The 14,954-nt window shown below is 32.5% G+C and overlaps 3 protein-coding genes and 1 non-coding gene across 5 annotated transcripts; 3 read left to right on the top strand and 1 right to left on the bottom strand.

The window, feature by feature from the left end:
- Positions 1-3,626: 3,626 nt before the first annotated feature.
- LOC112708902 (uncharacterized) lies at positions 3,627-8,173 on the top strand. Its single transcript, XM_025760828.3, has 8 exons — positions 3,627-3,852; positions 4,479-4,698; positions 5,226-5,349; positions 5,432-5,763; positions 5,944-6,723; positions 6,973-7,069; positions 7,206-7,405; positions 7,811-8,173. The coding sequence occupies exons 1-8, from the start codon at positions 3,779-3,781 to the stop codon at positions 7,907-7,909; spliced, it is 1,926 nt and encodes a 641-aa protein (XP_025616613.1). The 5' UTR covers positions 3,627-3,778; the 3' UTR covers positions 7,910-8,173.
- Positions 8,174-8,216: 43 nt separating this feature from the next.
- LOC112708910 (peptidyl-prolyl cis-trans isomerase CYP26-2, chloroplastic-like) lies at positions 8,217-9,652 on the bottom strand. The gene is made up of 2 exons (XM_025760835.3): positions 8,485-9,652; positions 8,217-8,399 (listed from the first exon to the last, which is right to left on the bottom strand). The coding sequence occupies exons 1-2, from the start codon at positions 9,384-9,386 to the stop codon at positions 8,297-8,299; spliced, it is 1,005 nt and encodes a 334-aa protein (XP_025616620.1). The 5' UTR covers positions 9,387-9,652; the 3' UTR covers positions 8,217-8,296.
- Positions 9,653-10,066: 414 nt separating this feature from the next.
- TRNAS-GCU (transfer RNA serine (anticodon GCU)) lies at positions 10,067-10,148 on the top strand. Its single transcript has one exon. It is a non-coding gene; the product is annotated as a tRNA-Ser (tRNA).
- Positions 10,067-12,739, top strand: LOC112708890 (single-stranded DNA-binding protein, mitochondrial). Of its 2 annotated transcripts, XR_003156504.3 has the most exons (5): positions 10,110-10,505; positions 10,647-10,873; positions 10,968-11,068; positions 12,390-12,530; positions 12,642-12,739. XR_003156504.3 is itself a non-coding variant. In XM_025760816.3 (4 exons), exons 1-4 carry the CDS (start codon positions 10,260-10,262, stop codon positions 12,470-12,472), a joined length of 657 nt encoding a protein of 218 aa, XP_025616601.1. In that variant the 5' UTR covers positions 10,067-10,259; the 3' UTR covers positions 12,473-12,739. The 2 variants fall into 2 exon arrangements, 1 of the variants encoding a protein (XP_025616601.1); XM_025760816.3 differs by having other exon boundaries at positions 10,067-10,505; positions 12,390-12,739.
- Positions 12,740-14,954: the final 2,215 nt, after the last annotated feature.

Genomic DNA, 14,954 nt, shown 5'->3' with positions numbered 1-14,954 from the left:
TAAACTTTTAAAATTTTAAACTTCTAAATCTACCAGTTTAATGAATGTTTCGATTTTCAAAACCTTGTTATACGGATAATTAATTTGATTATATATATACACGTAAATTCTAATATGATTATACTATAGTGATTATACAAGTATTGATAAAATTAAAAGCATATCTTTTAATTTATAGTTTAGTAATATTTTTTTTAAGTAATACTTTTTAAAAAATCTTTAATAATAAAAAATATTATTTTAATTTTAACATTACTTTCTAAAATACCATAATTACTATAATATAATTATACTAAAATAATATATATAAATATACATTGTTAATTCAGTAGCTAAATTTTTATGTGCAAAGGAATGTTAGACGCTTTTAGTAATAAGAAAAAATATAGAATTAAGTAATATTAATTTAAGTATAAGATCAAAATAAGAAAATAATTATTCATCACTTAATATTTATCTTTTTAGAAAAACAAAGGGACATTGAGGAGAGTATAAGAAGGGAAAAAAATCAGAAGCAATATATATAATAATAACTATTATTTCGCTATTATTGTACGTACACACTGAACAAAATTAAATAAGAGCACATTGAAATTCGATTAGTAAGCAGACAAATTGACATATATACTAAGCTAGTATCCAAAAAAGAGGATAAGAATGAAACAAACTAGCCTTGCTTGCCAAATGGACCAATTTGGTTTATTTGGTTTACAAACTAGTACGTAAACTTGTGCCCTCTCAATATTTACATGGACACATTTTAAACAAAATTGTGACTACACAATATGCACTGTTATCGATATCATAATTTTAGGCCCCATTTTCATACGGAAATTATTTTTATAACCTAAATAGAGAGACGGAAATAATATTTATATATTATGTATTTTTCTCCTTATTACCTGCTAGTGTTTACAAATTACAGGTTATCCTTGATATATATACATATACTCACAATATATAACATTATTGAAGGATATTAAGGCAAAATTATAGAAACAAAAAATTTCTTTATTTCTTAATAGTTGTATCTCTATCGCTCCCATCCTCCAAATAAATCGTTATACTCCTTGTCTTTATTTTTATATCTTAAAATTCATCTTTTTTTTTTGTCAGATGGATTAGACAATTCTTAATTTTAAGCATTATTCATATATTACACACTCACACACACTACATGAATTCATTTAAAGGTTTATTTTTTTTTTCATAGGACTTAACCCGGATGCAACTACTTGTGAGGCAGCAGATCCTCGGCTGCTCTTAAAACTCGTCTCAAACACTACCAAAATACATACACTATTAATTAAAAAAAAAAATATAGGGTACTAATATATTATGTACTAATTTATTGTCAATAATAATTAATTATTATATTTTAAATACATATATAAAGAGATACATTTAGAAAATATATCTATAAAGATATTTTTATTAAATATAGTCATAAAAAAGACATTTTTATTAGATACGTCCACAAAGATACTTTTATTAAATACAGTTATAAATAAAAGTTGGCAAAAGTTAACAAAAATACTATTAATAAAGTAGCAAAATTGTTAAAAGAAGGGGACAAGAAAGAAACACGTAAAGATGTTAAAAACAGCATAGCTCATATATACGGCATGAATAGTAAAACTATTAGAGCACTATTCATGTAAAAATGACAAAAAAAAAATATTTATTTAGTTTCAATTAAAAAACATACTTTAAAAAATGTTGATTAACAGTAAAAATATAAATTATGAATAAAATTGAATCTAAGAAAAAAATAATTATATTAACAATTCTAACTAGTATTAATTTAAATGACACTAAATGTCTCAAATCTATACAAAATAATTTTTTAAAAATTTTAATTTCACAATAAATTTATTCAAAGAATCCAAAATAAATAAGAATTATTAGACTAAAAATAGAACAATTAATGATAAAAATTAATAGATTAAAGTATAGATCTTCAAAAATAAAAAAGAAAATATTAAAAGAATTATAAAAATTATAAATAAAAATCAACTCGTAAAAATTATTAAATTTGCAAAATATTAAAAAAATATCAAAATGATAATAAAATAAAAACAGAAAAACAATATTATAAAATTTATAAAATATAATAAAAAATAAAACAATCTTTTAATAAATTTTTTGTTAAAAATTTAAATTTTAACACATAAAAAAATTAGTATTAAAGTTCAAATAATTATTTTAAGAATTTAACAATATTTAAAAAGATAATATTTTTAATCTATAGTTACAACTTCCAAGTTACAATTCTTCAAGCCACACATCCCCTCTCTCCATATATATATATCATAGTCATACATAAAATAATAGCTGGTAAATATTTATACATATATATTTTAGTATGAATATATTATAATAACTATAATATTTATTAAAATTAAAGTGATATTTTTTTAATCTTAAATTAATTTTAATAATATTTATATAATTATCGTAATGACCATAACATAATCTTATTAGAATTCATCACGTATATAAATAATAATTGGTGTTGTGTAGAAAGAGAGTGGTACATACAAGAATTGAATTAAGGGGTGGCCGCTGGCTAGAACAGTTGACCTATATAATATAAGATGTACGAAGATGGACCACCCTAGATAGAGGTAGGACAAGGGTAGTAATAAGAAAGGGTAAAAGAGGTACTCTCTTTCACTATTCTGCATGCAAACTATATATGCTTGCCAGCTCAATCACTCTCTCCTCTATGTCCTTTCATTGTTACCGTACACTTTACAGTTTACACAACCTTCATCTTCATTCTCCCATGCCTTCTATCTATCTATCTTAATTAATATGCTTTGTTTCTTTTCCCATGTCCTATATATGGACTCCCTTAATTCCCAACATCACTCTATTGGAGATCTACATTGCTCTTTTTAACTCTTTTTTCTTCCTGCTATCCTTTTAATTATAACACGATTTGGTTAAATTTAATATTATGTTAATTTTGTTATTATGATTAGATTATATTCTTGGCCTATAAATAAACATCTCTCGTTATATATTCATACAATGACACAATGATAACATACACACAATGACATAACGTCGATATCTAAATATTATGTTTATTTTTGGGTTATTATAATGAGTTCTAATAATTTAGAATTAATTACATGCTTTAAAATTTAACAGAACTTAAATTATATGAAATATTTTGAAACTATTTTTCATTCAATAAGAATAATATTAGAGAGATAATGATATACAATTAAACTTTACATTATAATACCTTTTCTTCCCTCCAATTTGAGTGGAATTAATCGAATATAATAGACTCTTTTTTGGTCGGAAATACAATATTGACTTTAAGCTATATTTATCAGAAGAGTAGTGAACAGACTGATCCTTTTTTTTTTTTTTTGTCATGGAACAGAATGATCCTTGAGTAACGTTTTTTTGGGTAATAGATCATTGATTCTCAGACTGTTGGGCTTCTGCCTAATCTTTTGAAATGGGTAATGGGCCCATCGGTAGCACATTTCCTAACAACAAGAATAACAACATTTTTACAATAAAAATGAAGCCCAACCCAAAAAAAGCCCAATTAAGCAAAAACCGCAAAAATGGGGTTGAGGAGGTGGGTCTGGATTTCAATAATCGTCGCTAGAGGCAGCAGCACCACCGTGGCCGCTACCATTTATTTTTACTTTTTAGACGCTTTTAATTAATTATAAAAGAAAAACGCAAATTCATGATAAGAAGCTCTTTAAGGTCTTTTGCTTCTTAAAACCTTTATTGTTTCACGACCCAAATGGCGCAAGATTCCGAGAAGAAGTTCCATTCAATCATGGATAAGCTTTTCCATACTCCTAAATCACCTTCCAGGTTCTTCTTCTTTTCCTTCCTTTCTATCATTATTATTGTTATTACGCTTGAATCTTTCGATTCTGTTTTATTATTATTATTTTGCTTGAAACTTTCGATTCTGTTGTTTCGTTTGGCAACATTTATGAAATGCTGGATAGTGTCACAGATGAATGCTCAATTAGTTTGTCTGAATTTTGAAATTTTCTTTCATTTTAATCTTTTAATTTAGCTGTAACTGTAAGAGTTGTATGACATCGTAAGATTTGAAGCTTTTAGCCTGTGTAATGATTTGTTTGAGGATTTAGTTTAATTCCTTGTTTCTGAATCTTTATTTATTTTTTTTAAATCAGGTTTTGTTTGAACTAGGTATTTATATTAGGAATTGTGTGTTTATCTATTCAGTTATGCTGGATTGCTAGTTGAGGATTAGCTAGTGGTAGTTATAGATAATATAATATTCGCGGCAGTTCAGTTATTTAGTTAGAATCAGTTAGTGCCTGAGCTGGAAGCACTTGTTGCACTGTGCTTCGTCCATGCATATAAACTCATTCACTGATAGTTGAATTTGTGGATTCTCATGTTTCTCTGATATCCATATTCTGAATCTAAGTTTGATAACCAATAATGTGTTTATATGTTTGCAGTTCATCTGGCATGCAACTTTTGAGTGGTAAGAAGCGTCCTTACTCAACTTCATTGGGGACAATGGAGCTGAATCTGAGAGGGGATGCTGCTGAGGTACCACACTCGTTGTCAGCCACAGTGGGAGCAACTGAAGGAGCGCTTTGTCGTCCATGGGATCGTGGTGACTTTATGAGAAGATTGGCCACATTCAAATCTATATCATGGTTTGCTAAACCCAAGGTACCTTTTCATTTTCCATCTATAAATCATGGTCTCTTTCTAGTGTGGTGTACTTTATCATTACTTTTAACATTTTCTTAATATTATTATATGATTTTTCTATTTATATTTACCCTTGAATAAAAAAGGAACATTATGCTTGTATTGCAGAAATTTAATGAACTCTCCATTCGTTTAAGGAAGGAAAAAACTCTGTGACGGCGCAAATAAATTGATCAATTTTATTCACGACCAGAATATATTTGTTTGATACACTGTTGTTGATATTAGTGTTAAAAAAAAGAAAAAAATTAGTATTGAGGAAACAAATGAATTCAAACTCGACAAGTGAAATATTATTATAAAATTTATTTTGAAGAATAATTATAATTTTTAGACGTCAATTTTACCATGGCACGGCATCTCCATTACCAAAGAAAGCCCCTTGCCTCACGCTTCCTACTTCCCTTTGCCAACTTTCTTTATAGATATATTATTTGTAACATTTACTCTACGGTGGCTTATGCTTTGACTTATGCCATTTACAGGTTGTAAGTGCTGTAAATTGTGCTCGAAGGGGTTGGATAAATGTGGATATTGACACTATAGCCTGTGAAGCATGTGGAGCACGTCTGCTTTTCTCAACACCAGCATCTTGGAACCAGCAGCAGGGTATGCCATTCTTGATGCTTGTTATACAATTCACTGGAATAATGAATTTTATGATTTTCTAATTAGTGTTCCATTAATTCAGTGGAGAAAGCCGCCCGGGTATTTAGCTTAAAGTTAGATAATGGACATAAGTTACTTTGCCCATGGATCGACAATGCCTGCAGTGAAACACTGGCACAGTTTCCTCCTACAGCTCCTCCAGTGTTAGTTGACAATTTCACAGAACGCTGTTCTTCTCTTTTGCAACTCTCAGCTCTTCCACATGTTTCATCTTCAGTTATAGAGCACATGCACAGTCCACTATTGGAAGACTTTCTTGGACAATCATTGTTTCTTGATTTTGGAAATGGATCTGCCAGAAATTCTGACATAGAAATTATTAGTAGTCAAGAGGAACTCAAATTGTATTACCAGGTAATAACAAGTGTACTTCTGTGTTCTAGTGACTTAATGATAAATGCATTAGATGAATGATCTTTGTTTATATTAACAAATTTCAATTGTCTCATTTATTCTCTTGAAAACATCTTTGTGTATGTTGGCACTTCTTTCATTCCTACCTTTTTAATGTAATTTATTGGTGTTTATTTGCAGTCTCAAAAGCTTATAAGTTTATGTGGTTGGAATCTTCGCCCTCTACCTTACATAGTTGATTGCAAGGATACAAAGGAGCAATCTGTTAGAAGTACAACTATTCTGGACCGTTCTCAAGTAGTTGCTGATAACAACAATTTTGAAACGAATGAAAACCTCAAGGATTCTAATGGAGAACAACTAGATCCCAATTCTGCAGTTCTAGAATGTACCCTGTGTGGAGCTACTGTTGGATTGTGGGCATTCAGCACAATTCCTCGGCCTGTCGAATCACTCAGAATAGTGGGGTATGCAGAAGTAAATTGCAAAAACGATTCTGTGATCCAAGACAGACAGGGTCAGGGTGTAAATAATGTGTCTGACATTGCAACTTCGTCAAAGGATATGTCTTCTAGTCTCAATATGACGATTGCAGGGGGTCCTCCTCCAACAAAGCAAAATTTTAAAGCCATAATATCTCTGCCTGTTATTGGTCAGAATTTAAGGGCTCGTCTTTCTTATGACTCGGATTTTAGAGATCATGTCTTTGTTGATGGAGATGGTATGCAGTCAGATTCACGGAAGAAGATCAGGATTCAGGAGAATCCTGATGATAACATAGTTGATGCTTCTAATAAACAAATTGTTCCCATGTCATCTGAAATTAGGGAAAGTTCACATGATCAAACTGGTTCTAAAGCTAGTGCTCGTGACCCTGTAGTGGATAATGTTACAGAGAGCACCCATCATGAGGGTGATGGATTGAACAGTTCGGCTGCAGGTGACCCTAGTAGCTTGCAGGTTAGTTTTGGTTTTCTTTTCTGTCAGATGGACAATTTATTTGTTCAACGAGAGAAAATTCTATCTCTAGATCATTGCATCATGTATTCATAATTTATAACAAACTGAAGAAAGTATAGCAAGTGATAGAGTTTCTTTGCTTGATCATAAGCACTTATGATGTGATGTATTCTTTGGAAATTGCAAGTGGTGTTAACTATATTGCTGTGCAGAAAGATTGACTGAAGGTAATCTCTTTTTGTTTCACAGAAGAATTCGGATGGAGTAGTAAATCGTCTTTCAAACTATGGGGCCAAAGACAACGTAGAAAATTTTGTCAACAGGGAGGATCAACATTGTAGTTTAGGTCAGTACTTACATTTTTTTTCCCTGATAAATTATTACCATTGACTGTAAATGTGACTATGTGAGAGACAATTTGTAGATATTGTAAGATAAATGAAATGTTTAAGAATATTTTTTTCTCCTTTTGCTTTACACAGAAAGAGACATGAAATCAACCACGGCTGATAAAACAATGGAATTTAATCCAATCAGGCATCACAGATACTTCTGCCCCTGGATTGCATCCATAGATGACATGGAGCCAGGGTGGAAACAAACATTATCTGCTTTGTTTCATCAGCAAAATCATTTTCCACATTCACCAAATAAATCTCCAACATCTATGCTCATTGTTAAGGTATTTATTATGAATCAGACTATTGCATACTATAATAAATTGGTAGTTCGCAACATCATGAATAAGAGTGCTTGGTTTGACCTTATGTTAATTTCATTAGAAAAGTGATGCATTCAACTTTGACAAACCTATGATTGGTACTTGAAACCAATTACTAAAATATAAGGGTTTGAATTTGGTATAGAAGAGTCAAGGTTAACGTGACCATCTTTTGTCTATTTATGCAAAGTGAATGTTGCCAATCCCATTAATAAAAATCATGGAAATGAGAGTTTAATAAATTTTAATACTCTTTATTATGTCCTTTTTTCCTCCCTTTTATTTCTTTATTGTTTGCCCTTTTTTTTAGTGGAATTGTCACATGAGGAAGTTCAGCATCTTACCAAATTGTGTGTGTTTATGCAGGTGGATGACCCTGTAAGTTCGGTTAAGAAGCTTTTCTTGTCTCCATCTACTAGAAGAAAGCTTGCTCACATTGCAAGCCAAAATACAGAGCATAGGTAGTCTGGGCTTGGGTAAAAGAGGGTGTTCCGATTCTGACATACTTCCTCTTTTCCTCACCGTAGTTTCTTTGTGTAATTACATGCCAAATTGCCAATAGCATGTTATTTCATTTTAAACCTTGTGTAATGGTTGTAACAAAAGTTCAATATTGTTTTAGAGATAATATATCTCGGCCAATCCCCCTCATAACGAAAGAAACTAAATTTGCTACATCTTAATTCTTATGATTCCCAATTACTTTGCCCATTGGAATTGGGCTGTAAATCTTTTTTCTCCTCATTTTTCTATGGCAGACACTACGATCAGCTTTGATGATAAAGGAGATTGTTATTGAACGATTATATGTTCCCTTACATTGACACTGTAAAATCAACTGAAGAAGATGTGCTAGGCTAATACACCACAGTTTGTAATTATGATTTTTGAATAAGGCCTGTTGAATCCTCTTTCTGCTACAACAGCTCTCTTGTCTCCTATTAGCTTTGCCACCCTGTTACATCAATATTACATATTATAGGGGGATTTAGTGTAATTTACTTATGTTAAATTGCAAAGTCTTTGTCTGTTTGACTCACCTGAAATAAGGAGAGCTTGTATTCTCTTGTACCGTTTTCACTTGACTAATCCTCTTCACAACCTCCATTCCCTCTACTACTCTTCCAATCACCAGAGTAGAAGAATCCAACTCTGGTGAATCCTTTGTGGCAATGACAAACTCTGTCCCGTTAGGATCAGCTCCAACTTCTTCCTGATCAATCTCCAGCTTCCCTTTTCTTGCAACCAGCTTCAGTTTCGGAGGCGGTTTTGAAGGGTCTCTCACAACAATTCCAACACTCCCAGCAACATTCTTAGCCCCAGAGCATGTCTCATACTGTCTCTCCCACTCCCCAACCAGAGTATCAGCAGCCAAATCACTCCCTGTCCCCTTTGCGATTTCGGCGTCCACCCCATAGGATCTAAGCCCACCATGCTGCACGTAATTTGGCATGATCTTCACAAACTCTTTTCTTCTGTAGCTAATGCCAGCAGCTCCACTCACAATCTTGCTGAACCTATTGACCCCTATTGGAACATCATCTCCATAGAGACCTATGGTAATCCTTCCAACAGGTTCGCCATCAATCGATACATCCAAGAACACTTGCTTGGTTGGTTTTCTTTCAGTGCAGTTAGGAGTGGTGGCATTCACATTATTCTCTTCTTGTTGATCAATGTTGCTTGTGTTGGTAGTAACAGCAACTTCTTCCTCTGCTCTTGCTTTGGAAACTTCCACTCCCTGAGAACCCAACAGAAGTAGCAAGCAAGAGTTGCCGTAGATTGCGAGATCCCTACGCGATATACTGCATTGCTGTTTGATTGTTGGGAAAGATTTGGATGTGGGTAGGAGCTGAAATGGCAAAGGGGTTGGTGCTGAAGAACGGGTTGGAGTGTTGAATGGTTGTGGGGAAGGTAATGAAGCTCTTGTGTTTTGTATCATTTCTATGGTGGTTTTGGCACTGCTTAGGAACTGGTTTATGTTAGTGTCTGCATCAGTTGTAGCAGGTGCAATGAGATTATGGGATTTGGAAAAGTAAAGGGAGGGAGAAGAATAGATAGAATGATGGATACTGAGGAGATTTTGTGGATAAGAAACGTGGAAATGGTTGATGTTTTATGGCAGCTATTTGCTCATAACTTACTCTAAAGGCTAAACCTTGTTCCATATCACACTAAAAATAAGATTAATTTTTCCTTTTGTTAGATAATAAATTAGGAAAGGTGTTCAGTAATTTAAACATTAATTTTAATTAATAAATATTATATATATTTTTATAATTAAGATCAATAATTAAAAATACTGATATATCGGTATTTCAAGAACATTTAAAATTTTTCTAAAAAGTTAATAATACGTGGCATAAATATTTTGTAATACATTATAATTTAATTGATAGGATGAAGAGAAAAATAATTCTCAAATTTTTAACTCAAAGACAAATAAATTTATGACTAATTAAAAATGCAAAAATATCTTTAAACTTCTAAAACGCTAGATATCTAAATTTTTATATCTAAAATATATGAGAACTAATAACTCTTTCAAGACTTAATGATTTATTTGATTTTTCATTCATCAAATTGACAATAATAAGGGTTATAGGTGCCAACATCCCATCCGACGCTTTGGCCGAGTGGTTAAGGCGTGTGCCTGCTAAGTACATGGGGTTTCCCCGCGAGAGTTCGAATCTCTCAGGCGTCGTTGTTTTTATTTTTCGGGTTTTGAAACGTAAGGGTTTTAGGGTTTGCTTGGAAGTTGTGTAGGGTTTAAGACAATCGAAATTCAGAGCAAACTACACACTCAACCAAAAAAATGTCGAGCTCCTCCGGTTTCACCTCCATCTCAAGGAAGCTCTATCGTTCTCTTCTCTCCGCCCGAAACCCCTACAAACTCAACCTGCCACGTCACTTCTCCACCACCAACCCCCTTTCTGACTCGGACGAGTCATCCCTCCCTGACTCAGACACATCACCCGATTCTTCCTCTGAACAGCAGCAGCAGCAGCAAAAGTTCTTCGATCGCCCCCTCGAGAATGGCCTCGATGTTGGCATTTACAGGGTCTGGTATTTCGAAATTCTTCTTAGGTTTCACTTAATCATGATTCAATTGGATGAATTAATCAATTAGTTAAGTGATTAATTAATCAATCAATTAATTACTTGTACGTTTGTTTGAATAATGTTGCTTTGTTATTGAAAGGCTATACTGGTGGGTGAGGCTGGGCAGAAGCCGGTTCAGAAGAAGCTGAGGAGTGGGACAGTGATGACTCTGCTGTCAATTGGGACCGGTGGGATCCGCAATAATCGAAGGCCTCTCGAAGGTGAGAAACCCTCTGACTACGCCAACCGGGGCGCCGTTCAGTGGCACCGTGTTTGCATTTATCCCCAGAGGCTTGGAAATCTTGCAATGAAAACTGTTCTTCCAGGGTAAACAATTAACAAACCCTTGTTTGGATATTTACAAATTCTGGCAAAATAATTCTTCTTATGTATAGATGAATTGTCTGTTCATTTGTTGTAGTTCAATCTTGTATGTGGAGGGAAACTTGGAGACCAAGGTTTTCGCAGATCCGGTCACTGGTCTTGTCCGTCGAGTTAGAGAGGTTGCTGTTCGGAGAAATGGTATTTTTTTTTTCATTAGTGCTGGTTTGATTTCTTAAGTAATTCTCTGCTGTTTGTTTCCTAGTTGACTTTGTATTTAATTGCTTCTCTTTGTTCATAAATCCATAGGTCTTTTTGTTTTCTCAGTTTTGACTTTCGTTTCTGTGATGCTTGTATACAGTTTGTCTGTTGCAAATTAGTTAAATGTGGGTAGGTAGCTGGAACTTGGATGATAAAGATGCCTAACCATATGCGTGATGTTGTCATTGTGGGCTTGTGGCTCTGTAGTGTAGGGTTGCACTGTTTATATAGTGACTTGTGTCGCTGGCATGGTTTGTTCTGGTTTTCCGAGTTCTGCTGAAAAGAAAATGGTCTAGGATTGTTGCTTACGATATTATCTAAACAAGCTAATTGGGTCAAAACTCCCACTCGATGACTATGCAGAAGGTTTTTGTTTTTGTTTCAATGTTCTGTCTTGTACACTAGCTCACAGCTCCTACTTGATACCATACTAACACTTTTATATGTTATTAGAGATTAGGGACCTATATATTGTGAATAGCGTTAGAAAGTTTTCTGCAAATTCGCTGCTACTGAAAAGTGAGAGAAAATAAAGTACAGTATTCTTATTGATAGATGATAGAAAATAGGTGGAAAATATAAATGTTAAAATTAGGAATAGGATATTTCATAAATTTTCACCCGATAATATCTTGGTTGAGGGTATAACATAGAAATTTAAAAAAATGACATAAAAAAAATCAATTCTAGATCCCTTTCATTATGCTATGCTAGGAGAATCCATATGTTGTCAGCTTGAAGTGAAAGTGTGTATGTATTCAACTTCCAACAGTTCTTCATTTCGGTTCTATTGAGCAACTGCCTATTTTCAGCTCAGCAATGTACAACCTACTGTTAATTGTGTATGACATGTTGGATTGTCAATGTTATATACCTTATACCTAAGGAAATTGGAAAACTGCACCTTAAAAGCCAGCTTTAATGGGGAAGAACCACTCTTCTCACACTACTGATGTAGGACTTTGGGCACCCCATAATACCCAAAGTCCCTAACAGTCAATTGATGGATCTAGGAGATATGACAATTTTATGCCTGGTGCATTTCTTGCAACTTCCAAGAACTGAAATCATTGATATGTGTATTGGGTTAATGCTCTTGAACAACTATTTTAAGCCACTTTCTACATACTTTCTTTCAAGTCTTGCCCTTTAGCCGTGGTTGATATGATCCATGATTAAAATGTAGTTGTCAAATGACAGAAGATTGCGTGAGAACTAATATGAAGATGCTTAATGCAATTCTATTCGTTCTGATACACAGGTCGAATTGTATTCATAAATCAAGGTGGTGATGATGACCAACAGAAACAATATGAATCCACCAGAACTGTTGGTTATTACTAATATAGATGGATGCTGTAGGAACAACGTGGAATTCGCTTGGCAACGGAGAAAATCTCGAGTTTGTAACTATATTCTGATTTTGATAATTTTTTTAATGCAAAGTTCGAATTGTTGCATGGACATTTGACATTGCGTGATTACTGTCCTTAATATGTGCAATGTTATGCAGGGAATCTCAAGGGCTTATGTATGGCATGGTGCTAAACGTGTTATAGTGCAAACATTTCAGTCTATTTTTGCTTTGAATTGGAAGAATGATTCTCTTTATGTGCCATTCTTTTTCATAGTCAATACCTTAATTAAATTTTAACACAAATTAACATTATTGAATGCATTCGAGATCTGTATAATAGCATTAATCAAATTGATATGTAGGTTCTTGTTTTCGGACGGTATTAGGTTTTAGCATAACATTTACGTTGACATCACCTCTATTATAAATTAGTAATAAACTAATAATGGTGACTTCAGGGATGATGAATATGATGAGAACAAAGCATGTCACATCTTGGCACATATGTGATATGACATACTAATGCTAATTAAGAGAATTGTTTAAAAGTAGGATGTACCTAACTCCACTCCCTATTATTATAGCATGTATTTTTATGCGAAAGGTGAAAATAGGGAAAATATTCTTTTAGTAGAGATGAAGGTACCTAATACATGCCTGAACGTTGAATTTAAAATGGGTAATGAATCACTTAAGAATACTATGAATCTCCCAACTAATACCCCCGATTCGGCAGGTTCATCGAAATCTAAAATAAGTAATACCCCTTTTTCCTTGTTTCTAGATAAGAAAGCAACAATATATCATTTAGAATTTATTTATAAAATGGTATTCGTACATGAATCCGTATGTCCTCATAAATATTATTATTATTATTCGTTTTATTTGGGTAAACATGTTTTATTTTATTATTTTAATTATAATGGGAGGGGGGGGGGGTGAATATGAGGGGACCGAATCCCAATCTTACGATTAGTTAATACTTAATAGGACCAAAAAGAAAAATAAATAAATAAATAAGTTTCATCACCATAAAGGAAATTACCAGAGTCCCCACCTGCATAAGTAAACTCTATTTATCAAGTAACCTCCAAATTAATTCTTAACGAATTTTAAATTGAATAACTTTAGTTCTAATAAATTTTTATTTACTAGAAGTCTTTAAAAATTATTTTTGTAAATTAGTCTATCCATTACTTTCAATTAAATTTTTAATTTTCATATTGAATAAATAAATTCTTAACAATTTTTGTTATAAAATAATTAAATTTCTAAAAATATTATATAAAACAAATTAATCTCCTTTAAAATAAAGGAGTGACCAATTTGTCGGACCAATTTAGGATCGATCCTTTATTTTTAATTAAGAAAATTGGAAAAAAATTAATTTTTTACACATATAATTTTTATATATACGTTAGACATATAATTATTTGTTTTGTCGATTTTTAGCAAATCGATGGTAGTTTGATTTTAATGGTCTGGGAGCGAAACCAACCCCTTTTTTGTAGGTACCAATTTTCTATAAGTGCATCAAAGAATCTCGAATTAAACGAGTATTAAAATGGGAAATAAGTTTGAAAAGTGCAAAAGGGCAAAAAAAAAATGTGAAATAAAGGATTCGAAACTTAACATTGACTGAAATGGAAAAGGTTTGCATCAAAATGTAAAGAAAGCGAAAATGCCTTGATTGGATCAAAGGATTGTAGACATGGAAATTAAAGGTACTGAAATGTAAATTGAACATGAAAATTAAACAATACTTGAAAGATAAATTTGCTTGAAAGATAAAATTTTTTGCAAGAATTGTAAATGAAAGGTAAAGACAGTGGAAGGAACACTACCGAAATCGAACTCGATATGAGTGTGCTTGAGTGTATTTCTGAAAAGAAGTTCCAACCCTTATTTCCTAAAACTTACTAATATTTATAGCCCGCTTCCATAACCGACCATTAATTACATGACGCTGCCTTGTATGCAAATTCTTAGGTAACTGTTCCCACTCTTTTGCCCATGAACGTTACCCATAAATTTCTCACTTAGAGTAAGCCTTCAACTTCTCTACTTGTGTAACCACTCGATTCTCCATTCGAACAACTGTTCGATTCTTCATTCGAGTACTTGTTCGATTTAGCAAGGTGTCTAAATTGAGTCCGTGTCAAATAACTTTTAATTAATGTCTGCACGTGCATCTTTTTGGCCTCTGTTTCTTTCTTGACCCTTCACCAGCATTTCGAATCAGCTTAATCTTTCAAAAATAATTATCTCGACTAACACTATTCATATACCTCTTTTTATTATCTTAAATTTTTAAGATAAATAATTTCATGATATAGCATCAAACCTATTCGATCTAATATTATTGAATCACTTGCATGTAAACATTTATATTCGAGATAATTATTTTTGGACGACAAAAGAGTGTATTATAAATTTTTATATTTTTCAAAAATAAAGTATCTAAAGAAT

The sequence above is a fragment of the Arachis hypogaea genome, chromosome 1 (genome assembly GCF_003086295.3).
Source record: "Arachis hypogaea cultivar Tifrunner chromosome 1, arahy.Tifrunner.gnm2.J5K5, whole genome shotgun sequence".
Taxonomy (NCBI): domain Eukaryota; kingdom Viridiplantae; phylum Streptophyta; class Magnoliopsida; order Fabales; family Fabaceae; genus Arachis; species Arachis hypogaea.
This window is presented reverse-complemented; position numbering and strand designations above follow the sequence as displayed.